We start from the raw sequence: 26582 nt of genomic DNA, 5'->3' as shown, positions 1-26582 counted from the left end.
GTTTTTGCATCTCTTAATTTTTTTTGCATCTCTCTTAGTTTTCGAGAAAAAAAATTAAATGCATTTAATTTTATATTCCTATAACCACACAAAAAAACATGAAAAGTTTTTTTTGGAAATATTTTTTTTAATTATAATTTAAAATTTTTTAAATCAAACATGAACTAATGAGTTTTACTAAATTAAATGTTGGAAATGACCCCTTTTATCCAAAATATAACCATCTAGCTGCCTTCCGAAAATACCTGAAGTATATTTTTTTAACTCATATGAACTATGGATTCTATTTCGTAGATACTCTTTGCTTTCAATGGCAGTTTTGTATACCAACATTTTAGGGTGTCCCCAAAAAATATGATCTACAAAATTTATGTCGGATGAATGAAATGGCCAGCGTTGTGGGTCTGCGATCCCAATCCAGCCATTATGATAATTTGTATCCAAAAATGCCTACGCCACTATATTAAAGTTTGGTAAAGCCCCGTTGTACCGATACGACATATAAACTCTTTCTACGACTGATTTTTTTTAAAATCGAGATACAACAAATACTAAAAACCTTTGATATTCTTCTCTATTACGTCTAAGTGATAAATAATGTGGCTTAATAAGATGGTTTTCCATAATTCCAATTTAAATATTACAAAAAGGCTTTTTTTTTAAGTATTTTTTATTAAGTCGTGTCGGTTATTTTTGGCCCATAAGTGTTTGGTAATCGGTGAGGTAATTTTTTTATTAAGATCCTTTTAATATTTTTATAAATTTCACTGCATTTTATAATATTATTTGAGAAAAAAACCGTTAACATGTTATTCCAAGAATAAAGTCCTATACCTGTATAAGTAACTATACCTAATTGTAATAATTATACTTACAGTCATCCGTGTCGACTTGTGTGCTGATCGTGAAAAAAATAAATATAACTAACTCAATTCCAAATGTTAGCATGATCCTATTTATAATTTTAAATTTATTTCCATATACAATGTTAAATATTCCTAGAGCTAAAACAGGAATAGTATTTGCTATCATACTAGCAGATCCAAAATTTTGTTGCAAAAATGTTCGGTTTTCAGCTGAGTTCGTATCATCATCTAAATTTCTAAACTTGTGCAGCCAAAACTAAAATAAAATATGAACTAAAAAAGAAAACAGTAAAAAAAACAAAAACTCACGTTATTTGCAGCGGAAAAGAACGTCATAGCTATAAAATGACATACTCCCATCAAGAAAAAAAAAACGTGAAATAGTATGTCATTCCCTCTGGATATTTTTACTTTGGGTGGAAGTTCACTACGTATTTTGTCATTATGTAAAACAACATCTGTAAATAGAAGAAATGTTATTTGTGTTAGTATGTAACGACTTATGACATTTTAGAATATTTTGTTTACAACTTCTATAAATTCTAACTATTTGTTATTTCTATAAATAATTATATTTGATAATAAACACAAATCTATATATGTATAGGGTGTCCGTCCCATAATCAACGTTACAAGCTGGAACCGTTGATTGAGGATATGGAAAGTTACGCAAATTTACGGGCAAAATCGACGAGCGTCTGGCCGCAGAACATAGTAAAACAATCAAAACGCCGGAATGATCCGTGATAATTGTTGTAATTTAATTGGTTGAAATGGAATTGATGTATGAAGCATTTGTGTTATGACAGCTAAGCTCCTTGAGTTATGATTAATATTTTGGGACATTTTGTCGCCAAACGACGCAGCTCCCACGAAAGTCAGATGTTTACTAATCTATCTAATCCCGTCCTCGGGCCGGCCGGGGCGGTGCTCTATCGCAGGTACTCGTACACGCGCGACGTTGCAAAATGTCGCCTTGCAAAATTGCGGTTTCCTATAAGTAACGAACGAAAACAAGATCTGTATATGTGTGGTCGTTTTAGGGCTAGTAGGTTAAATTTAGATGAGCCTTGGGCTAGCGATGGATCCGGTATAGACATGTTTAGAGCAACGATGCCCCTAAAGCGTTTTAGGTTCCTACTAAGCTGACTGAGGTTCGACAAAAAAGATTCTCGGGAGGAAAGACTTAAAATTAATAAACTAGCTCCAATTTGGGCAATATTTGATCGATTTGTGGAAAACTCTCAAGCAGCCTAAAACTTGAGTCTTTCCGCGGTAGGTGTGGATTTCGGCAGTACATTCCAAACAAGCCAGCTAAATATGGCCTCAAGGTATTTGCACTTGTAGACTCAAAAACATTTTATGTACTAAACTTAGAAGCATATGTAGGCCAGCAGCCCGAAGGTCCGTACACCCTTAGCAATAAACCGGCTGACATAGTTCTGCGATTGGTAGAACCAATTAGGGGAACAAGGCGAAACATAACGTTTGATAATTGGTTTACAAGTTATGACTTGGTAATAAAGTTACTAAAAGAATATAAACTTACTTCAGTAGGAACGCTGAGAAAAAATAAAAGAGAAATTCCTGGCGAATTACTCACAACAAAGCGAGAAGAAACCAGTTCCAAATTTGCATTTCAATCAGACGTAACCTAGGGACGTAATTCTAGGGACCAAAATAAACCAGAAATAATAATGTTTTACAACATGACAAAAGGAGGAGTAGATACGGTAGATTAATTGTCTGCCACTTATCAAGGAATAGCCGCAGGTGGCCACTAACTCTATTCTTTTCCTTACTAAACTCAGCTGTTATAAACGCTTTTGTAATTTTTAATTGCAATACGAATGAAAATCTAAAACGGCGCTTTTTTCTAAAAGATTGTATGCTATACCCCAGCTTACCAATCTTGTGACAATTACCAACCTTACCAACGGAGGGTTAAAAACCGATTTCGAGAAGCCTATCGCAGAATTACTACTCCCATGATTATTGCAATTTGCATAAAAGAAATCTTTCGGCAATATGAAGCTCACGCGGAAGCTGATGAAGCCTAATTTTTTAATGGAGCATTTAATTAAATAATAGTTTTAAATTTGTTAAAACAGATTAATATGATGTTAATATATTGTATAATAAATAAACTAAATTTAAAAAGAAACTTGCTATTTCACGTTTTGCAGCAGAAATACCATATCATTTTTTAAACTTAAAAATTCCTTATGTTGATGTTAAGACACGATTTTTTCATGAAATTAAATTAATAATTTTACAAGAATTTTTGGGTGGTTTTTAGGGGATGAATTTGTCGGGGTAGTTCAATCTATCAATCCATAGTTTAATATCAATTCATTTTCCTACAAATTTTTATATTCAAAAATAAAAAAGTTCTGTGACGTAAATTGTTGGAAACCCTATATAATATTATATACAAGTTAGTAATTTTAACTTAGTTTATCTTTATATTAATTTATGTAGGGAAGAACATTTAAAAATTTGCACGTAGCCTAAAGTACAAAATTTAAATTACCATTATTGATATTATCTTCACATTAATTTTGTATTAAATTGATTAGTCGAAAACACTTGGCTAGTTATCTCACGAAATTTTTGTAGATACCTTACCTATATTCAAGAAAGATAGCTTAATTATATTTTTTTTTAAATTAGCAAAACGTAATTTAAAAAAAATAATGTGATAAATAAAGCTTCCTTAATATAAGCCTAGCTCTGGATAAATGTATTTTCAAGAAATGAAAATACCACTCTTATCCTACTTTCTTTTTACAACCATACACTAATAAAAATTTTGTTCATTATTGATAAAATAAACTATTTTCGGGAAAAAGAAAATTATATTGAATTAGATTTTTATAAGTACTTATCAATATATACAGTATCTGTATGAGTTATCAGTTTACGATAACGTAGTTTTAGTTATCATTACACATTTTTCATTGGTCTTAATTTTTTAATGTGGTATTTGCTGCTACTTTTTTGTAAGACAGATTTAAAGATATTAGAACCGATTTAATAAAATAATATAGTATGTCTTTATATTGCATTTATATTTAAAAAAATCTTTGCAATAAATATTATAACTTATATCATTGATTGAATATTTGAGAAGATGCGCAACCTTAGGACAAAAATGTACCAATGACTATGGGATGGCGACACCGTCGCGTCGGTCTAAGTGAACCTGGGAATTTTGCCAAAAGCGTGTGCCAACAGTCACCTTTGCATCATGCAGTCTGCTTTGCATCATCCGCCCTGGAAACTGGGGCGCTTTGAGCTGATATCTATTAATGTTTTCGACAAGTCTACTTTGAAAAAATTTTAAATTTTTTGGTGGATATTTTTAGTAATAAAGATTAATTTATTTTTTTAGTAGCATAGTTAAAAGCTGCTTCTCTTGCATAATATATACAGTGCTTTCGTTTCAAAACGATCCACCCTTAATAACTTTCTTAAAAAAAAAAAAAAAAAAAAAAATCACGTCAAATTAGATATACAGGGGGACGTTTAATTATGCATTTACTGCAGTTCTGTCAATGACCTCCTCACCTTCAGCTAACCTCACTTTAATATGTCAAATGGGAACTCCCATCGTGTGATACATCATAGTAACTAAAATTCTCTATTCAACGGTACCAAAAAAATGAAATCGGTAAATGTGTAAGCAAATAGTTAGCGTAAATGTCTAGAAATAATGAATATTTTATTTACGCCAAACTTTGGTATGTCAAAGGGCTACCCCATGGTGTGATACATTATTTTAAAGGGAATTCATTATGCTATCAATGGTTGTAAAAAAAAAATAAAATTGATTGACCAAGAAGCAATTAAAGTGTAAATCGGTAGGGTAGAAAAACAAATTTAATTAGTATAACAAATTTATTTTATTAAATGTTCAAAATGCGCGCCGTTATTAGCAAGACAATAAAAAAGCCTATTTTCAAACTCCTTTCGAACATTGGCAAAGGTCTGCCCGCTAATTTCTCTGCATTCTTGAAATATTCTATTTTTTAAATTCTCAATACTCTCAGGTGGGATTTTCTTTTTAAGTAGCCCCAAAGAAAAAAGTCTAGTGGGGTTAGGTCCGGAGACCGCGCAGGCGATTCGATTGCACCACGTCTGCCAATCCACTTTTCTCGAAAATGTTCATCAAGCCACTCTCGAACTACCAAAGTGTAGTGTGCGGGAGCTCCATCCTGCTGAAAATGTATATTATTTTCATTCAGTAATATAGCACCATGTTGATCTACTTGATTTTCCATAGATTGGATGATGGAAGGGTATATTGCATTTTCTAAAAGGTTTAAATAAATTTTGCCAGTCAAATTTTCGTCCAAAAAAAATGGCCCGATTATTTTATTCCTATAAATTCCTGCCCAAACATTAATTTTTTGGGGATATTGGGTATGGCCTTCCCGAAAAACATGCGGATTTTCATTATCCCAGTATTTACAGTTATGTCTGTTCACCAGGCCATTTAAAAAAAAAGGTCGATTCGTCACTGAAGCAAATGTTCTTCAATAAATGGGGATCGTCGTCAATTCGCTGGCACATCACTTCACAAAATTGAATTCTCCTATCAAAATCATCTTCTTCGAGTTCATGAAGAATATGAATTTTATTAGGAAAGAACTTATTTTTTTTTTAAACTTTATGTACGGAACCAGTGGAAATATTTGTTAGTTTTGCGGCCTTTGGTATAGACAAAGTTGGATCCATAGCAAATTGTCCTAGTACTTCAACTTGGCATGCTTCATCGACAACTCTATTTTCATATTTTTTCTTATTGCAAATCGATCCCGTCTTTTCAAATTTTCGTATCAATTCTAATACGTATTTATGGCTCACGTTTTTATCTTGATACATTTCATTAAATGCTCTCGCGGTTCTGCGAGTACACCGATCTTGAGTTCCATAAAGGAAAATTATTTCTTTTCTTTCGGCTAGCGTATACACCATTTTATTAACTCACTGTTTTAACTAAAATTGAAAAATTGCACGCGTCAAACTGACAGTTTTAACAGTAATAAATCGCCTGCTTTTTAAACGCCTTAAAAATTTAAGGTATTGCAGTGTTTTTTTGTACCTATTAGGTAGCTAGGTTATAAGACTGCAAAGATTTTTGCATAAAATTTGAAGACACTTTTTTTTCTCGCAAATAACGGTACACATTCTTTACTTAAAAAAATAAATAATTTGCTTCAACTCAATGTTACTGTAATCTTGTTACCACAGATTCTAACTTCTAAATTGCTTGTATTTTTTTTGATGATCTATTATATAAGAATTTTAAAATGATGTAGGTACCACACTAAGAGTATTCATTTAAAATACCAACGTTTGGCGTAAATAGAATATTCATTATTTCTAGACATTTTCGCCAACTATTTGCTTACACATTGACCGATTTGATTTTTTTTGGTACCGTTGAATAGAGAATTTTACGCTGCTTACTATGATGTATCACACGATGGGATTTCCATTTGACATATTAAAGTGAGGTTAACTGGAGGTGAGGAGGTGATTGACAGAACTTCAGTAAATGCATAATTAAACGTCCCCCTGTATATCTAATTTGACGTGTTTTTTTTTTTTTTTTTTTTAAGAAAGTCTTTAAGGGTGGATTGTTTTGAAATGAAAGCACTATATAGTTATGTTGGCAACAAATGGAAATAAGTATAGTTTATAAAGGATTTCATAATACAAAGAAACAAAAACAATAATGTAAATTACTTTAAATCTCAGATTCTAAGGCAGTTACGATTTGAGTGGGTTCAAAGCCATGGGAACACACTGCTAAAACAATAGATATGCTAAAATAACGTAAAAACATATCAAACAAAACTACTAAAAAGAAATGTTGTATGGAAATATGGTATCTTGGATATGTTGATATATAATTATTTTTTCTGAACCTATAGAATTCAATTTAACTTAATAAAACAATATATTTTGTTTTAATTTTTCTTTTAGATACTTTAAGGTATAAATAAAAAAACTTGATAACCTAAATAATTAGGTTTTATTTTTTTGGTAGCTTTTTTCTAATCTAATTTAATTTAAAAAACGTAAATAATATGGGATTACAAAAACAAATCAAAAACTATGTAGTTGAGTATTAGATCAATACCTACTACTAAGTAGTTTTATAAAGAATGAATTATACTTATTTCAGTCAATTAATGTAGTTAAAGATTTATTGATCATGGATTGTTTAAAGTAATTAAGATTTAGGTTTTTATTTAAATTTTGTCTTAATGATTTTAGCTCAACTGAAGTATTTAAAAATAACAAAGAAATATTCACTGGATTTAAGGATTTATTTAAGTCCTTAATTTTGTTATTGTTTTACTTAATTATTTGACAAACTCCTTTTACTGTTAGTATGTTTTAACTAGCCACCTTAATCATACCATACGACAAGACGAACCATATGACTCAGACTCCTGCTTAGACCATTTTTTATCAACACCAGCACAACAACAAAACAAATAAATTCCGAAGTATTACGCACTTGCGTCACAGATCATTATCTAATTATCGTCAATATATCGCAACAAAACACTCAAAATTCTCTTTTAACAAATAAACAAGATAAATATACCAAAAGAAAAATTACAATTATTTTTGTTAAGAAACTTCAAAAAATTATGAAGGCATCTAAAAGAATAGAAGTGTTTAAAAACACTAAAAAGAGTTGAAGAAGTTGTCCATTCTTGCAGTGGAGTTGATAGATCAATGGGAAACTAAAAGTATTTCGGTCATCCTCCACTAAATTTATTTAAAAACTATTAATCCGACATGTTTCAGACGTTTCGCATGTCCATCATCAGGGATAACAAATTAAGGGGTTCTGTCAATTTATCTTTTACATCATTATCATCTTCATTACACCCTATTGTTCTTATGTCACTAGTTAAATATAATTCCACCGTTCTACCAACGCATTTATTATTTACAAAAATATTTCACTTATTTCAACGCTTATTGCCGTTGTATGCCTTAATATAAATCCTTAATTATAAAGCCTTAAGTGTGTACCTAAAACACCGAACTATATTTCGATCAAATAGCTCTGTCTACCTATAACTCTCTAAATGATAACTTTAAGAATATGAGCTCATTGAAGTTTAGGAAATCAATTTCCTTCCTTTTATCTAGTGAATATGAACTATGTTGTTTTTCTTTTAATTGATTGTTTTAGATATGTAACTTACCAATATTGGTCACTTTTAACTGAATATTATTTATCTGTTTAATATTTTATTTTCTAAGTGTTATTGCATGATAAATTTAATTAAATATTAATCTTTCACTTTTCCTATAATTTTCTCTATGTTAGACTAATTTAATGGTTAAGTAGAATATCTATGTAAAGCTAAACTTAAGCATATTTGTTTAAAAGAATAAATAAATTTATTATTATTATTATTTTTATTAAAAACCACCTTTTAATAGATATCATTGTAACGAAAATCGAAGGCCGTTTCTATTTTGCCTTCCTATTTAAGATCTTAGCGATGCTGCCAATCTTGTTTAAAGGGTTGTAGGTAGGAAGTTGATTTGTGAATATTAGACATCACTCTCGTAAATAAAATCAACGGGTTCGACCGTTTTTTAAAACTGTTGGCACAGATGTAAATAGCTCCACACGTGCGGAGCTATTTACATCTCTACGTTATTGTCTCTACGTTATTTTCGATGCGTCACTCTATAGAATAAATTCATAAAGATATAACCGTTTTGCCTATAATAGAACATATTATTAGGCTCAGGTATAAAAACTATATAGATAAAATACTCAAAAAATAGACATGCTAACAACTATACAAATTATTTAAAAACAAATATCTGAAAATCATAATAACTATGTGGAACAAAAATGTTTTTGGAAAATAAGATGATGCTCAAAGGTAAATATATCATTCACATACATAGACAAACTTTTTGATATTTTTTCTGTAGGGTACCAGTTATTTGTAGATAACATCAGTTCCTTGGGTTAAAGAAAAATCATGTGAAGGCATTTCATGATTTGCAAAAGCTAATTTAATATCGATTGTATTAGTATTTTATATATCTCGACAACGGCAAATGTATACATTTATCCTTGTTGAAAATGTTGGACCCTATTGACTAATTTAAATTTTTAAGAAAATAAATATAGAGTTCAATAACGAGATTGAGAAGAAAATCGTTGTTAAATAAAATTTACTTAACAGGGAACATTAAAAGACAGAGTTTTCCAATAAGCAATAAGTAACTTGCTCTTAAAATACTAATCTCAATGATGATTATATTAAGAATAGAATATCGATAATAATGATAATTACTATTATAATCGATATATATAGTATGTAAGATAAGTAATAAATTAAACCGTAACACTTAAGCATACAAAAATATCATCGCCTTTTAGATTAGGCAAATATGACAGATTGCAGAGATTAATTATCAAGGATAATTTTTTAATAATTTCTAAGTGTGTAAGATGATAATAAACTAATTCATAACTAAGTTATATACGCAATAAAGAAAAGAAGCTGTACCTAATACGTACGATGTAATAATAGATTCCTTACTATGTAAGACTCGACTGGTTTTTAATAATTCATATGAGTACACGATGTCAAAATTTTACGACCGTCTCCCCTACTATATAAATTTAGGTTTTTTAGTTTATTTGACAATTTGTAAAAAAAGTCTACTAAAATGTACAAATAAACACTTGATGAGACAAGTATATACTACAAAAGTTAACATTATGCATTTATTCAATTATTGGAAGACTAACTAACTACATTAGGTACGTTTTAAAATATCGTTATTACCGGAGACTTAGGTGATCCGGAGATCAGTATACAGTAATGGAATTATTTGTATAAAAACAAAACCAAAGAGACTGCTTTTTGCACTTCCAAAATCAGGTGACGATAACTGAGTTCGCAAAGTAGCCACCTTGGCGCTGGTAATTAGAAATATACCTCGCTCTGATTGGCTACTCTATAAGTAGCAGTATTGTATTCTTGTAATTATTATTACTGTTTCGCAAACAACAACACTATCAACCGTCAAAAGGTGGGTGAAGCCAAACACAGTGAAGTACAGCAGCGCCCATGTGACTAGTTTTGTGACTAGTTATCATTGATTTTTAGGAAAGCATGCCTTGTCGTACATATCAGTCTCCTTGTATGTAGTTTCCTCTAACAAAACTAACCAAAGAACAGTAATATTGAGAGTTAAGGAATTATACTAATCTTTCATTAAAGAGAAAAAAAAATTCTGACAAACAGCAAGAAAATTAAAATTACCAACTTTAAATTTAGTAAAAATATTAATCGTTAACTCAAATAACTAATATATTTTTGTTAAATACTTATAGGTACTCGGGCCACGACATCAAATTGGCTTCTAACCGCATTTTCATATTTATTTTTATATTTATTGAAAATGCTTTTAGAAGTTTTAGTTTCGCTCCTATATGTAGACTTAGACAAGGTTACAAAGCTTTTAAATCAAACAAGGGCTGGGATGGACGAAAAACAGGAAACGACAGACCAAAAATAGAAAGATCAATATTATCTCCGTCGAAATTAAAAGTTATAAGGCTTTAAATAAAATTTTAGGCTTATTTATTGTATTGGTGTAAGTAGTAAATAGTCAAAAAAATGTAAAAAACATAATAAAAAACTTTCAAATATGACGACAACACCCAAAAGTGACTTTATACTCAAATGTGACGAAAGAGTAAGTGTGTTTCTTGGCCTTTTTATGCTGATGTATTTTCTGAATTTTTTAAGATTGGTCAATAAACGCGTATATTTTTTATTTTGTATTATAATTAGACCATACAACTTTGGAGTTACACTAACATTCCTATAAGCATTGATATCTATATGATATCTATATAGTCACATCTAGTAATCTATGAATATATCTGTTGATCTTTATTTGAAATGTAGAAGTAAATTCTATAGGTTATATTATAGGTTTATAAGTTGCCGTGTCTTTTAATATATTTTTCATTTTAGATACATTATTATTTTTAAACATGACCTTTAATGTTATCTGTGAAGTTGGATTTGATTGCAAAAACTATTTATATTTTTTTAAAGTATACAGGGTGTCCCAGCGAAAACGAAACAGAGCTATTTTCGGTATGAAAAAAAAATTTTTTTTCAAAAATCTCGGACACGTCGATTTTATTTTTGAGGGGGACAACTTTTCCTTACCAAGGCACCCTCATACCAGCAACCCCCTTCGAGGGGGTGGAATCACCCCTAAAATCCTAAATGGAAAGAGGGGTCGTATGATACCTTATTTTAAAGGTCTTTTAATTCTGAATATAACTGCCAAATTTGAAGTGGCCAAAATTATTTCTCTGGATAAAACAGCTTGTCAAAATTGCGGAAACAGCGAAAATGAAAAAGGTATTATGGACTCTTTTTTGGATAATATTTTTAAAAGAATAAGGAAATCCTATTTTCGAAGGAGTCACTTATTAATTAAGAGGCTACCTAACACCTGGAATCCTTTACGAGGGATTAAAAGCACCCCTTAAATCTTAAACAGAAAGAGGGATCGTGTTATACCTTATGTTGAAAGCGTTTTCACTTTAAATTTAAATGGTGACTTCTGAGTGACTGATGAATTTCTTCTGGATATGAAAGCCAAATACCATTCTGGAAAAAATGCTTTAAATAAACCTTTATGCCTGAAACCCTTTCTTACAATTTTTTTTATTGGATCATTAAAACATGATTAAAAATTTATTAGTATTGTTAATATTATTGTTTATACACCTTATCAGCATCTCATAAATAAAAACAAAATACCAAATAAAATACAAACACAAGTATCTGAAGAATTTATTTAGCTTGCTAAAAATCATTGGTACTTTTTTCATAAAGCAGCATTTATTTAAATAGTTTTAAATTATTACCCAGTCTTTTACGTGTTGAAACACTGTTAGCAATGGTTTATTCTACTACAGAGAGGGTTGAGATGATAGAGTTTTTCTTTCGGCATAACAATTGTGCCAATAGAACGGTACAAGAATTTAATGACCTTCATCCAGAAAAACGAGTCAATAGAAAATACGTTCTAGAAATAGTTGCTAAATTTAGGGAATCTGGCAGTGTCTTAAATAAAAAGCGTGAGGTTCAAAATGCTGTTGTTGTCAATGAAGCAATGCAAATATCTGTCCTAGGTCAACTTCATGCCGAGCCAGGAATAAGTGTCAGAAAATTGGCGACGAGTACAGGAGTAAGCTAAAGTAGTGTTCATAGGATACTTAGGCATAATAAATTCCATGCTTACAAAATTCATCTGGTGCAAGAACTGAATGAGGACGATTTTGACAGACGAGTGCAATTTTGTGAATCACTTAGTGATATGATAACTGTTAATCCGCGTCTTATTTACAACATTTGCTTTTTAGATGAATGTACTTTTTTTCTTAATGGCAACGTAAATCGTCATAACTGCCGCTATTGGTCAAATGCAAATCCGGGCCAGTTTCGTGAAGTTCATACCAAGTTCCCTGAGAAGTTAAATGTTTGGGCGGGAATCTTGGGCGGCTCCATTGTTGGTTCGTTTTCTCTGCCCGGAAATTTGAATGGAGAAATGTACCGAGATCTCTTGGAAAATGCCTTATATCCAGGAATAGTAGAAATAATGGAAGGCGGAATGATTCTGATGATGATCAAGTCGTTTTCCAACAAGACGGAGCGCCTCCATATTATGCTGCTGGTGTGAGGCAATATCTTGATGAGATATTTCCTGATCGTTGGATTGGAAGGAGAGGATCTTTTATGGAATGGCCAGCTAGGTCACCCGATTTAACCCCATTAGATTTTTTTTATAAGGGCATTTAAAAACAAAAGTTTACGCTACCCAACCAGATACCCTAGAAGACTTACGCCAGAGAATTATAAATGAGTGTCAGATGATAACACCTGAAGTTCTACAAAACGTCAGGCATCGTTTTGAGCAAAACCTGTATTCCTGCATGGAAGTAGGCGGGGCACAATTTGAACATTTAATAAATTGACGTAATTTAAATAAACTTGTTTTATTTAAAAGACACAAAAGGAAAAGGGTAGGTATTTCTTATCTCTCCACTTTTACTGGCAGTAAAGATTGTATTTCTTGCTATTTTTATCTCCACAAGATATCCATCAGTCACTCAGAAGTCACCATTTAAATTCAGAGTAAAAAGACCTTCAAAATAAGGAATGACACGACCCCTTTTTCTATTTAACCTCTTCCTCTTCTATTTGACCCCTCGTAAAGGGTTCCAGGTATTAGGGTGGCCTCTTAATTAATAAGTGACCCCTTTGAAATTAGGACTTCCTTATTCTTTTAAAAATATTATCCAAAACAGAGTTCAAAATACCTTTTTCATTTTCGCTGTTTCTACAATTTGACAAGCTGTCATATCCGGATAAAAAATTTTAGCCACTTCAAATTTGGCAGTTATATTCACAATTAAAAGACCTTTAAAATAAGGTATCACACGACCCCTCTTTCTATTTAAGATTTTAGGAGTGATCCCACCCCCTCGAAGAGGGTTACTGGTATGAGGGTGCCTTGGTAAGGAAAAGTTGTCCCCCTCGAAAATAAAATCGACGTGTTCGAGATTTTTGTAAAAAAATTTTTTTTTCATACCAAAAATACCTCTGTTTCGTTTTCGCTGGGACACCCTGTATAAAAGTTGCACTTATTGCTTTTATTCAAAAAAATTACAATACTATTAAGTGCAGGCCTCTTATGTAATGTTGATCTTCTTCGCGTTTATAGCTAACACTCATAGTTAGATTACCAAGCTCAAAATCTTAAATTTATAATGATATTGGAATTTCATTAGATTTTAATAAAAGGGCAAATTTGGGACCTGTACCTAACACCTAACTTTGATTTTTCTGATGTTAGGATCTAGTAAAGAGAAGCCAATTTTGTAGGAGAAGTATAAATGAAATGTGATACATTTATGTTAATGACACAGCGAATTGTATAATTAATACCCTAAACCTTAATGTCCAGTATTGTTATATATTTATAAACATGACATTAAGCCATGAATAGAAGGATGTGCTTTTTATCACATAATAAAAACTAACTTTGCTATTTACCAACCTAAAGAATCTCGATTGGAACATTTTGAAGGTTATTGGTACATAAATCAATAAATTTTAACAGCAATCGCCGTTATGTGTACAATAATACAGGGTATGAACGCATTATAGGAATTGCTTTTTTTTGTCTCATAAATTGTTGTGCTGTTTTAACCTGGGACATAAATTGGTTTTTATATAAAACATAGGACTGTCTGTTTTTATAGAATTTTTTATTTAGGTGCTTAATTTGTTTATATTTATTTAGGTATTCTGTTTATTTGGTTGTTAAATTATAAACTGAACGTGTCATTGAGGATGGCCTAGGTAAAATCCGAAACATCAACATTTCTTCTGGACCAAAAGCAGTTTTATTTGAGGTCCTAAGCCTGCTACACTTTCTTTCTATTTAACACTTAGGTTGCTTAGCTTTAATATTGGCTTTATACATTGTCATGGAAACAGTATTTTCGACAAAATGAGGAGGTAAAGTCATCAAAATGCTTTACAATGCAAGATGCATTTAAAGTTGTCATAGGTCAGAATACGTATTAACAAGAAAAAGCGCTCGACAAACATAAATTTAATCTCTCCTTTTATTTTTATTTTACGTGGTAGACATATATTTCTAGTACAACTACAATAAAGTGTGATCGATTCGCAACTTTACATGACAATTAACTGTGAAGATCTGGCAAAGTGTGACCTTAAAATAAATATGGATTTAAATAGATTATTTAATCATGCCAGTGAACATAATCGTTAAATAAACGCAACAAAATCGGAGTCAATTCTTATTGCCCAAAATAAACAAACAATGAAGCACCCGCAGTAAAAAATCCATAAAAATCTATAAAATTTAGTAATAATTATCGACGAAACAACAAATATTTAAAAACTGTTAACTTTCAAAAATAAAATATTTTCTTTGTGAATAATTTATTTTTATTTGATACGGAGATTATTGGTTTTGCAAATTTTTGCATATACTTTATAATCAATGACCTTAAGTATATTCTTATTTATTAGTCTTTAAATTTATTTATGGTAAATTCTGGGAGCATTTCATCTTTTAATATTATAGTTGATATATGTTATTGATTTTTTTGGAAAAACAATATTGAACATTTGTCTGGTATAAAATAGTTTGTAACTAGCTATTCTTTTTTTTTATAATTTACAATTTATTGCTATTCATTCCTTTATGTCCATGTTTTTCCTTTTCACAGTAAACCACTGCATTAAAAAATAAATTAAAAAAATTTAAAGGTTAAGGTCTTGATTTATCTGCAAATAAAAATTTAAATTCTTTATCTTACCGTATCTAATTGAATTTTCAATAGCTTTGTTATGAAAATTAACGCACATAATTGATGACGTCTAAAGGTGACTCATATGAATAGCAAAATCGGCTTTTATCCTTTGGTACATAACATAATATTTTCTATGGTAGTCGATAAATAACAAAACAAATTTTGACATTTATTAATAATTTTAAAATTAACAAATGAGTGGAGAAGTGACTGTCCTAAATTTTAAATCGTTAACTAAAAATTTGCAGCCATTTGGGTTCTTTTGGCCTTAGGTCAAATTTTAAAACATCACTGCTTAAATCATCTATTTTTTATGTTTGTACTTAAGATTACTGTAGGCTTAAAGAAATGCAATTTCAAAATACACTCATTGCTAAAAAATCTAATTAAAACTGAATAGTAAGGCCGCAACCTTTCAATAATGTAAAAACTACCTCTTTTAAACACTGAAATAACTTTACAAAAAAATAGTACTGAATTGTGAGCTACAAGATGTTTGTAAATACTTAAAAATTAAACAAAAAGTTATTAATTAAATGAAATAAAACTTGCCTGTAAAAAATTCTTCTTGTACACTTATTGAATCCATTATAAATTTTGTATATTTATTTCTATAATAGGTACGCACTTTTCTAAATGATACAGCTATTGTAATAAACCTCCTTCCAGTTTGAAGCTAGGTTCCGTTTGTTTCAATAACGTAAGCAAGGTGTTAAGACAAAAAATATAGTTTTCGGCAATTCTGAGTATGTATATGATAACCTAATCCAAAGTATTTAAAAATGAAGTATTATAGAAACTGTCCTTAACTGATTAGATATCGCTAATTAAAAGTTTAACATTTCGGCGAAAAATAAAATTATTAAAATACAGGAATACAGTTTCAAGAGGAAAATTTTAGATTTCTCGATTAACTTATAATAATGGATATCTCATTTGGCATTTTATCATCCTTTCTATTATTACTCCAAATATAGTAAGATTATGTTTATTAAAGAAAACCAGAAAACTTAATATGAATATACGGCCTAAAAACGATTTTTTATGGTACATAAACAGACCCAGATATAAAAGAGATAATAGTTCATAAACTATTATCTCCAATTATTGCTACTATTTGGACTTCATCTTAAATATTTTAGCAATATTTTGTCAGCAAAATTAACCTACTTAGTGAATCAAAATTTGTACTAAGGTCAAAGATTTTAATATTATCGAATATTGTTAATTGTCAAACCATAGACTCATTACAATCAAGCCTAGTTGTCTTCCTATTGCTTGAATAGTTTTTCGAAATATCTTTAATCAAGCTATAAAATTTAATTAGCGTCTCTAATTTGGAATAAATTCTCTAAGTCAAAGGTGATTTTTTTTTGGAAATATGCTCAGACACGTCGATTAATATTTTAAATTACCTTTATTTTAATGTAAAAAAAAACAGGATGTCTGAAATATAAAATATGATATTATCGATAATTTTTTAAAGAAACTCTGTTTTTTTTAATGAATCTTATTAAAGGGTTTAAGAAGTTAGACATGCTTGCCAAAATTCATTTTTTACTGAATACTTTTTCTTTAATAAGTACTTGAAATGTCAGATATTGGAATACTTAACATTGCCATCATTTAACATAAAGATTGGTTCATTAGAAAGTAGGAAGTTTTCTATTCATTCCTGTCTATACTCTATTTCAGAAGTGTGTAGAGCAATAAAACCTCATTAGGTATGCAAAAGTGGTACCTGGTGATCCACCAATATTTTATGCCACTGCCTTAGTTGGGTATTAGTTTCAATGTAAAATTCTTTCTTTTCGTTGATTGCAGGTAGTGCCACCCGGTTTTGGGTCAATTTATGAGTTTTGCCCATTGTTACCCACTGATAAACATTGAAAACGGTTCGCCAAAGGCGTGCAACTGGGACTTGTTTTTTACCTTATAATTAATGTACTTAAATGCTATTTTATTTTAGAAAGTTACTTTTGTTTAAATGGAATAATATATTTTTTTCACAAATTTATTGAACATAATATGTAGAGTAAAACAGTTGAAAATGTCACTTTTGGATCTGGCACTTTTTGAACAGTGTATAACAATTTTAAATTATAATAGATTGTAGTCTTCTTCGTCATCTGACGAACTGTCATCACCTCTTGACATTATAATTAAAGGATCGACTGTCTGATCGATGAGGTTGTCAAGATCCCACATTTTGTCCTCTTGCTTAATTACATGCTGGACTGCTTTTCGCCAATTCTCTGGTGTCGCTTCCGTAATGGCTTGATCAAACAGTAGCTTAACATCTTTCATTTTAAAAGTCGTGTTTTGTCTTGCTACAAATCCTTTTACCTGCGCCCATATCAGTTCTATAGGATTTAGTTCGCAATGATATGGCGGTAAGCGCAGTACAGTTATATTATATTTATATTATAGTAAATAGATCATTTGTTTTGTTCGCAAAAATTGAGTCTTTTTTTCGGATCATATTTTAAGGTGGTAAAATTTTAAGCTTTAAGAACTCTCTAAACCTCTAAAGGCTGACTAATTTCAAGTTTCCTAGCTATCTGTCTAGTGGGTACATTTAAACAATTTACAACTTTAGAACAATGATTTTATCCTCTTCACTGAGCAAACTTCAAAGATGATTTTTTGCTTGTCTTAAATGCCCAGTCTCCTCGCATTGCTTTTTACTTTTGCTTACGATATCTTGCGATATAGATGGTAAATCAGGAAACTTTTCTTTTAATAACTAAATTTTGTGTTAGAAGTTAGAGACTCGCACTGTATAGAACTTATTACAGCTGTTACTAACTGTCTCGCTTAAATAGAATTAATTTCTTACTTACTCAGATACCAAAATATGCACCTCATTGTTAAATATTGAGTTTACCCCACAGTATGACTATGATATTCTAGCCTTTACTAAAATGTTGCTTGATTTCTCCATAATAATGAGTTTATTTATTTCTATTAATCTTTTTAAAACGTGGTCAATATCTAATAGTCATTGGACTTAAAAAAGGTGGTACAAATTAACTTTATACTATCCTTATTTTCTTTAAAACTGAACAATTCACGTGCTCTTATTACCACATATTAATATTGTTGCAGCCACAGTTTTACTCCCTATTTTTTACTAGCCATGTCTTGTTTCTTGTTTGACCGGAAGCGATATCAACTTGAAAATGAATGTTAAATTCTTCAATCACATATTAGTGGTAATTTTATCTTATATCCTGATAGTATAGCATTTTAAAAGCATTTCCAAAATAATTCATGTCTTTTAAAGAGCCAAAGCTAAATGATATTTTAATCGGTTTTGTTATTTATAGCGGAAATTATAAAGATAGACCGTGACAAGGAACATCAAAACCTGATCACGACTATGAGAGATGACCTGAAGAAAAACAATGAAGCGCGAGATAAAAAAAAAACAAGAAATCCTAATAAAGGCAATAAAAAATATATTTATTTAAATGATACCAATTAAAAGCGGATCTTTAAAATGACTAAAAATGGCATAATAAGTGATACAGATAAGAATAATAGGAGCGACACCGACAGCAAAATGACCGAAACTGATAACTTCGAGAACATCATAAGACAAAGCGAAGACAATTAAGCCACTTCCAATCAATAGTAAAAAAAATTGGAAGTACATAAAAAATTTAAGAACTAGAAATAAAAGTAAAGTATACCCATATTTATTCCAATCTTATAATGCAAATTATGAAGGTTAAATCAGAGAAATCATCTATTCAGTCTCCGATACTGGTAAGATTGTAGGAAAAGATTGAAACAAGATCTCAAATTTAGAACGTCAAAGTTTCATTTTCTAGTGGCATATGTTTTACCCTAGTATGAGAGTTAAGCCACCAAAGTTCGATGGTAAAGAAGCACAAAATACCTACTGAATTCAGTTTAAGACGACTGCCAACGAAGACCGCTGGGATAGCAAGGGAAAGACAATACATATTGAGCTTAAAACTGTTTCAATCTGTATCTAGATCCCTGTACTTAATAATCTTGTAATTAATAATCAGCCTTGGCTACTGATAAAAGGTTTAGTTTTCTGCGAGCTCTTGATGTAGTATCTTTGCAACTAGATCATGCCGTTCTCTATATTCCGTTGCCATTCTCTATTTGCATCCACCGGTGGCATGCTGTATGGACTCACGCTGATGTCTCGCATCCATAGCTACATTTGTCACTTTTTACCACCAACGACAAACTTTAATATACTAATACTGAATTACTATAATTTCTTGTTGGTATTACTTGATCTTGGATAGCCACAAGAAAGCCTTCAGTTTCGGGGAAAAGCTGTCCCGAGGTCAACTAGTAGTTCGACGCCGCTATGTCGACATACTCTAGTTGAGGTTGAACCTCAAGCACATGCCTTCCATGTAGTAGTTTTCCCATCCAAGCTTGCTCGGTGCTATGGTGTATGGGCAGCTCAAGCTCCTGAAGTTTAAGAAGTGTTGATTCATCTGCTACACATACTGTACGATGAATGTCCGATGTTCCAGCCTTTTTTAAGAAAAGGAATCGTAAGGTACTAATTTGCTGAGTCATTTTCTTCTCTATATCAGCCATTTCTCTTTCTCCCGTATTTCGAGGTAGCGTAGTTCGTTCTACGTAACTCCGCGGGTGATGCTTATTGGATTTCGTTAGGAGTCTTTTAGTCTTTCTTTACAAGTTTTCGATGTCCGTTTTAATCTATCCATATATCATCAGAGAACTTTTCCAGTATGTTAAGCATCATAGTTAATTTCGCGTTCCCTTAGAATTTTTAAGTCATCCGTATAGTTTTGTGATTGATATTTTATAGGCTCAACCCGCTCACCCCGTCATCCCCTGATCCGAACCCTTTCGTCTATAGAAAAAATACGTAAAATTGTAGTTGTAAATTATTTTCAATCGTAAATGTAGAAAGTATATCAAATTAATAAATTGCAAATGTATATATACTCGACTTACCCAGTAAGCCACAAAAGGAAGGTAAGAGAGGTTTTGCAGCTTTAAGATCTACACGTGCGTTTAGTTGCACTACTAATTCGCTTCTCGTCCGTAGTCGTACGTCGTACGTCGTACGTCTAATATAGATATGTTTTCTCCATTTTGTGTTCAAGAGGATCAAGTTTTTAAATAAAAAGCCTGTTGCACTTAATTAACTAAAAACTAATATTCAAAAAATAATGTGGAACAAATTTTGAGATATAAAAGGTTTCACGTAAATATTATAAAGAATAATTGAAATAATTCATAAGACTTAATACCTATGGTAATATATTTATGTATAGTGAGATCTGTAAAGTAGGGGTTTTGAGTGAGGATGTTAATAGAAATAGAAAATAGGCCACATCTTAAGTTTTAAGCGACACAGGTAAATTCTCAATTATCATTTGTTACAACTATACTTAAAACTATAAAAAGATACCTAGTAACAAAAAAAACAAACATTTTGTTTAAAGACCCTGCATCACGGTTATACAAGACGTCAATAGAGGTGGTATAATTAGAGGAAAGTTGAGCAATATAGTTTCCTTTTATAATAAAATCCAAATACTTCCTAAATTTTGCAAAAAACTGAAATTTGGCAAAATCATTAAAATTTTTTTTTTGCCGTTATTAAAAAATATAATATAACAAAAGTATTTATTAAATAAATAAATTATCGTAACCACTTTTTCTCGCCTATACGATGACACCATTAAATTTAAAATACGACGTTCTGTTTTTAAAGAGCCATCATCAACTTTGTTTTTCTTTGCAGTTTTAAATAGCCCTTTTAATTACCTTTTTAATGAGGTATCTTGTATTTCGAATGAGGATTCCCTATAATATTATATACCTATATTTCTATAGCTGTTTAAAGTGTTAAAATAAAGAGCTGTTAAAAATTTTGAAATTCCAATACGGCGCCCATAAGAAAAACCAACCATTCTAATGGAAAATGTATACAGGGTGACCCCTTTGGATAGGCTCAGATGCAGCCCTAAAATATTAAATAGAAAGATACATAGTCAAATCAAAAATACATCATCTCGAAGCTCTTGAAAAATGCATTCCAATGATACTATAGAAAATCACATTTTAAAAAATTCTTCTCTATTAATCAATGAAACCACATTTTTAATATTATTTAATTAAATGTTCAAAAGGAATCAAATATTCAATATACAATACATTCAAATATGCTGGCATGAATAAATCAGAAAGGTACTTAAACTTCATAAGTTATATCCCTATGAACTGTAAATACTGCAAGAAGTTAAAATTAGTTCAAGAAATGAATTTATATAGGTAATGAAAAGAATAGGTCTGGTAGGGTACTGAATATTTTGTCAAGAAAATTTAATTAGAAATAAATATCAGTTACAACAGTTATATATATTTTCTCATACAAAAAGCAGAACTAGACAAAAACTATGTTTATGTTCTATCATGGAACATGGTGCTTGTGAGGAGTGGGAAAACATTCCGCAGGAAAGTTTTCAAAACTTGATACGAGGAATTCCGCGAAGACTTCAAGCGGTCATTGAGTCACAGTCAAGCAGCAGTTAGAGGTGGCAATACACGATATTAAGAATTCATATGGGTCTATTGTTTTATCTGCAAAAAATCTGTAAAAATCAAGTGGTTCGATAATTTTGTCCAGGAGTTTATTTCTGGGGAACTGAGTTGTTATTTACTCTAGTGTATTGCTTTCTTGAGAATAAATAACTTTCAACGACTTCCAACACAATGCCTTTCACTCCATAATGTTCAAGAACATCAAAGAGGTTTTGGTGAGACACTGTGTCGAAAGCCTTAACAAGGTCCATGAAAACTACTATCACCTTTTTTTGATCGTCGTCCTTTAGCGATCTCCGACATAAGCCACTTTATAGCATCGGTGGTCCCTCTTCCTTCTAAAAATCGATATTGTCTCGACGATAAGATTTTAGCTTGCCTGAAAAAATGTATCAGTCTATCCTTTAATGCTTTTTCAAATAATTTGGCTAGATTATTAACTAGGTTAATTGATTGATAATTTTGAATTTTATTTCGTGATTCGGCCCTATGAATTGGAGTTATTAAGGAGACTTTAAAGTGGTAACTTTTCCGTTTTAAAGATTGGATTAACTATGTGTTGCAAAACAATAATAAAAGGGTGAATTATCAATAAAATCCTGCTGATTATTCTGTGCATCCCTCGACTACTATCTAATTTTAATGATGATATATGATATAAGTTCCATGACTGACACTAGTTTTAAAAACATAGACAAGCTGGGACTTTGGTTTGCAAGAAGTTAAAATTAGTTCAAGTAATGAATTTATATGAGGTAATGAAAAGAATAGGTACCATTATATTCCTTTAAGAAACGCCGATTTTAATTATTTCTGGGAAACTTAAGTTGTTATTTACTTTAGTGTATTGCTTTCTTGAGGATAAATAAGTTTCAACGGGCACTTTTTTTTTGTCTAGTTCTGTACAGACATCCACAAAGTATTTGTTGCAAATGTTTGACATCACCAGAGGATCGTTAAAAAGTTGGTCTTGTTCATCCTTAATAACCAATGTATTGCTTTTTTGTCCTTGGCTCCACAGGTTATCTTATTTATGATTTTATTTATACTTTTTTATATCATTCTTGTTTCTATTTCTATTTTGTTTTTGTAAAAAATATACTTTGTTATATTTATTAGTTTATTTAAACGATTTTTATAAGCTTTTAAAGTGTTTGTAATTCATGATCGTAATGTTTTTGTAGGTTCTTCTGCAGTCTATCCCTGCACGTATTTAATTGAGGCAATCAGTCCCCTTGTAATCCATTCCTTCACTTTCTTTTTAGTGTTTTTAAACACTTCTATTCTCTCAGATGCCTTCATAATTTTTGAAGCTTTTTAACAAAAATAATGGTAGCGTGTTCAGAGTCGTGAATTTCTGTAACCTCCAGTCATAGTTTGTGAAGTTTAATGTTAATAATTCTAAGTCATTAATTTTTCTTTTGGTATATTTATCTTGTTTATTTGTGAAAAGAGAATTTTGAGTGTTATGTTGCAATACAGGGTGTCTCACGACGAATAGACGCGATCCATATCTCGGAAACTACTTTTTCAAAAATTTTGAAAATTTGGCAACATGGCATAGTCGATGAGGGCTACACAACTAAAATATTTTGACAGTTGTGACGTTTCCGGTTATACCGGAAGTAGGTGTCAACTTCGTTATTTTAAATGGAACACCCTGTATATTTTTACATTTTTTACTTTTACGTGAAATTCTAAGTATATTTTGTGTATAATGTCATATACCTAAGTGTAACCGTTTTTGACATATTTTTAATTTCATGTTAAAAACTATGTTTATAAGCCCTAACATAATTACCGATTACTCCCTTTTAGTAGCCTTTATTCATTGGTTAGTTTTGGTTTTATTTTAGAGGAAGGACCACTTTAAAAGACTATTTTAATATTTGGCTAAAAAAAAGATACAGGGGGGTCAAAAACTAGCATTAAAAATTAAAATGAAAAAATCAATAAAAGTCAATTTTTTTAAATGGAAACCCCTATTTATATAATTTTTTCGTAAAGATAATTAAAAATAAGGTTAACTTTGTATAAGGTTATCTAGTCCAAAAATTGATAGTTTTCGAAATATTGGCAGTTTAAATTTGGCCTAATATTAAAAGCCGTATAGTTGTACACGGCTCAAGGATTGTTGATTAGTTAACCAGGACGGTTGTCATAGTAACCGCTACAAGCAACAGTAAGATAATGGATTATAACAGAAATGTACACTTTTTAATTAAATTACACTTTTACGAAGAAAACTTAAATAGCAAGTAACTTATAAATTTAATGCATATAATCCATTGTCTTACTGCCGCTTCTAGCGGTTACTATGACAACCGTCATGCCAAACTAATCAACAATCCTTGAGACGTGTTACTATACGGCTTTTAATATTAGGCCAAATTTAAACTGCCAATATTTCGGAAACTATCAATTTTTGGACTAGATAACCTTATACAAAGTTAACCTTATTTTTAATTATCTTTATGAAAAAATTATAAAAATAGGGGGTTTCCATTTAAAAAAATTGACTTTTAATGATTTTTTCATTTTAATTTTTAATGCTAGTTTTTGACCCCCCTGTATCTTTTTTTTAGCCAAATATTAAAATAGTCTTTTAAAGTGGTCCTTCCTCTAAAATAAAACCAAAACTAACCAATGAATAAAGGCTACTAAAAGGGAGTAATCGGTAATTATGTTAGGGCTTATAAACATAGTTTTTAACATGAAATTAAAAATATGTCAAAAACGGTTACACTTAGGTATATGATATTATACACAAAATATACTTAGAATTTCACGTAAAAGTAAAAAATGTAAAAATATACAGGGTGTTCCATTTAAAATAACGAAGTTGACACCTACTTCCGGTATAACCGGAAACGTCACAATTGTCAAAATATTTTAGTTATGTAGCCCTCATTGACTTTGCCATGTTGCCAAATTTTCAAAATTTTTGAAAAACTAGTTTCCGAGATATCGATCGCGTCTATTCGTCGTGAGACACCCTGTATATTGACCATAATTGTATAGTGATCTATGACACAAATAATATATAGGAATTTATTTGTTTTGTTGTTGTGCTGGTGTTGATAAAAAATTGATAGAAGCAGGAATCTGAGTTATATCTAGTTGTTAGTTTAATATAGAGGAGAAAACCACAATTTGACATGGGACTGAGATATTCATTTACTGTATTGCTATTTACCCCCTTCAAGTCAATATCTATATCCTCTGTAAAGATTTCTATATTATTTTGCAATTTGTCATCAAAAAATATTGTCAGCGCATCATTACTATTAAATCCCCTCCATTATAGTATGTGCTATAACCTTCAATATTAAAATATTTAGAAGATGTTAATTAAAAACGCTCAATACACAAATCACGGCAAAAATAAACACATCACAATGATTAAATTTTGCTTGTTGAAATCAAAGTGATCATTTATCAAAATTTTCTTGGTGAATTCTGACTAGTTATTACTTAAAGACTATAAAATTAATACATTTTTGCGAAATATCCGAAAACATTACACTAGAACACCTTGCCAAACTTTAAAACGGTTTTATTTGAATTATTCTTAGAACATTAAAAGGCTAGAAGTAGCATGCCGTGGAACTATGGGCAGGTTTGTTTGCTTGCAACATCTCTGATACAATGATGCCAAATGCTTATAGAGAAATGGCAAAAATCACTTTATAATATCATAAAAGTTTTCAGTTTTTTCCGAAAACTTAAAACAATACTACTGCTCCCCTTTAATAAAATATCAAGCATTTTTTAAAAATAAATTTGATAAGATACTCTATATCGAAGTCAATATACGTGAAATATGAAAATAAAGTACGAAGAAACGAGAAAACGGTAATGGTATCGCAACGCCGCTCGATCGCATTGTTGATGCCACCGATACAAGCACTCTCTACCAATGAGTCGTCAACAAATATTTACCTGATAAATTTTTATTAATTATTATAGAGTTTAAGTAAAGTAATTACCTTTTATGAGCCATTTATGTGTTTTTTTAACGGATTTCGTTAAAGGAAGGTCCTAATAAAAGGCAGCATTTTTGTCAAAGCATTTTTATGGAAATAAAATATTTTATTAATATAATATTATAGATTTCTTAATAAATCATGTTTTAAGACACAAATTTTTAACACTTTGCAAAATTTTATTATTGTTATATTGTACAAAACTCAGTTTTACATCACTTACTGTAAATCACATAATATATACTTATATGGTGCTGACTTTTTCAAAGGAACAGTATTGCTTCAGCGGAAAGAGTTAAAACTATAAGGATGTTCAAATTGTGAAGGAGTTGCAGGTTTTTTATAGGTTATAAGATTTTTATTATGAGTATTTAGCCTGTACAATGGTTTTGAGACATTTAACAGTGACCTATATAATACCTAATACCAATTATTTTATCATATTAATTTATACTAAAAAACAAAGCTTACCTAAGAATAAAGACTATGTACAATAGATTAGATAGTTTATTAGAAGTAATATACAAACAAGTACTTTTACAAGTCAAATAAAATATGTAATATGTTGGGCTTTTTCGAAAATCATGTTATTATTTCTTAAGTATTTTAATAATAACTTGAGACATCTAATTCAATTTCTTTGGCGCAAATTTGTTTGTTGCAATCTTCGAATTTTAATTTTTTGTTCTTTTTTTTTCCATAATTTGG

The 26582-nt window shown here is 30.4% G+C and overlaps 1 protein-coding gene across 2 annotated transcripts in view; it reads right to left on the bottom strand.

The window, feature by feature from the left end:
* LOC126737385 (equilibrative nucleoside transporter 3-like) overlaps positions 1 to 16078 on the bottom strand; it is a 58036-nt gene extending 41958 nt beyond the window's left edge. Inside the window, exons 1-3 of one of the 2 annotated variants that reach the window (XM_050442267.1) lie at positions 15868 to 16078; positions 1176 to 1324; positions 876 to 1122 (exon numbers count right to left, since the gene is read on the bottom strand). In XM_050442267.1, coding sequence (XP_050298224.1) covers positions 876 to 1122; positions 1176 to 1324; positions 15868 to 15904 — 433 coding nt within the window. In that variant the 5' untranslated portion in view covers positions 15905 to 16078. The remainder of the gene's footprint in view (positions 1 to 875; positions 1123 to 1175; positions 1325 to 15867) is intronic. The other variant, XM_050442268.1, reaches the window with a different exon arrangement.
* Positions 16079 to 26582: the final 10504 nt, after the last annotated feature.

The sequence above is a fragment of the Anthonomus grandis genome, chromosome 6 (genome assembly GCF_022605725.1).
Source record: "Anthonomus grandis grandis chromosome 6, icAntGran1.3, whole genome shotgun sequence".
Classification (NCBI taxonomy): domain Eukaryota; kingdom Metazoa; phylum Arthropoda; class Insecta; order Coleoptera; family Curculionidae; genus Anthonomus; species Anthonomus grandis.
The sequence above is the reverse complement of the archived record's forward strand: the minus strand, read 5'-3'. Positions and strand labels throughout refer to the sequence as shown.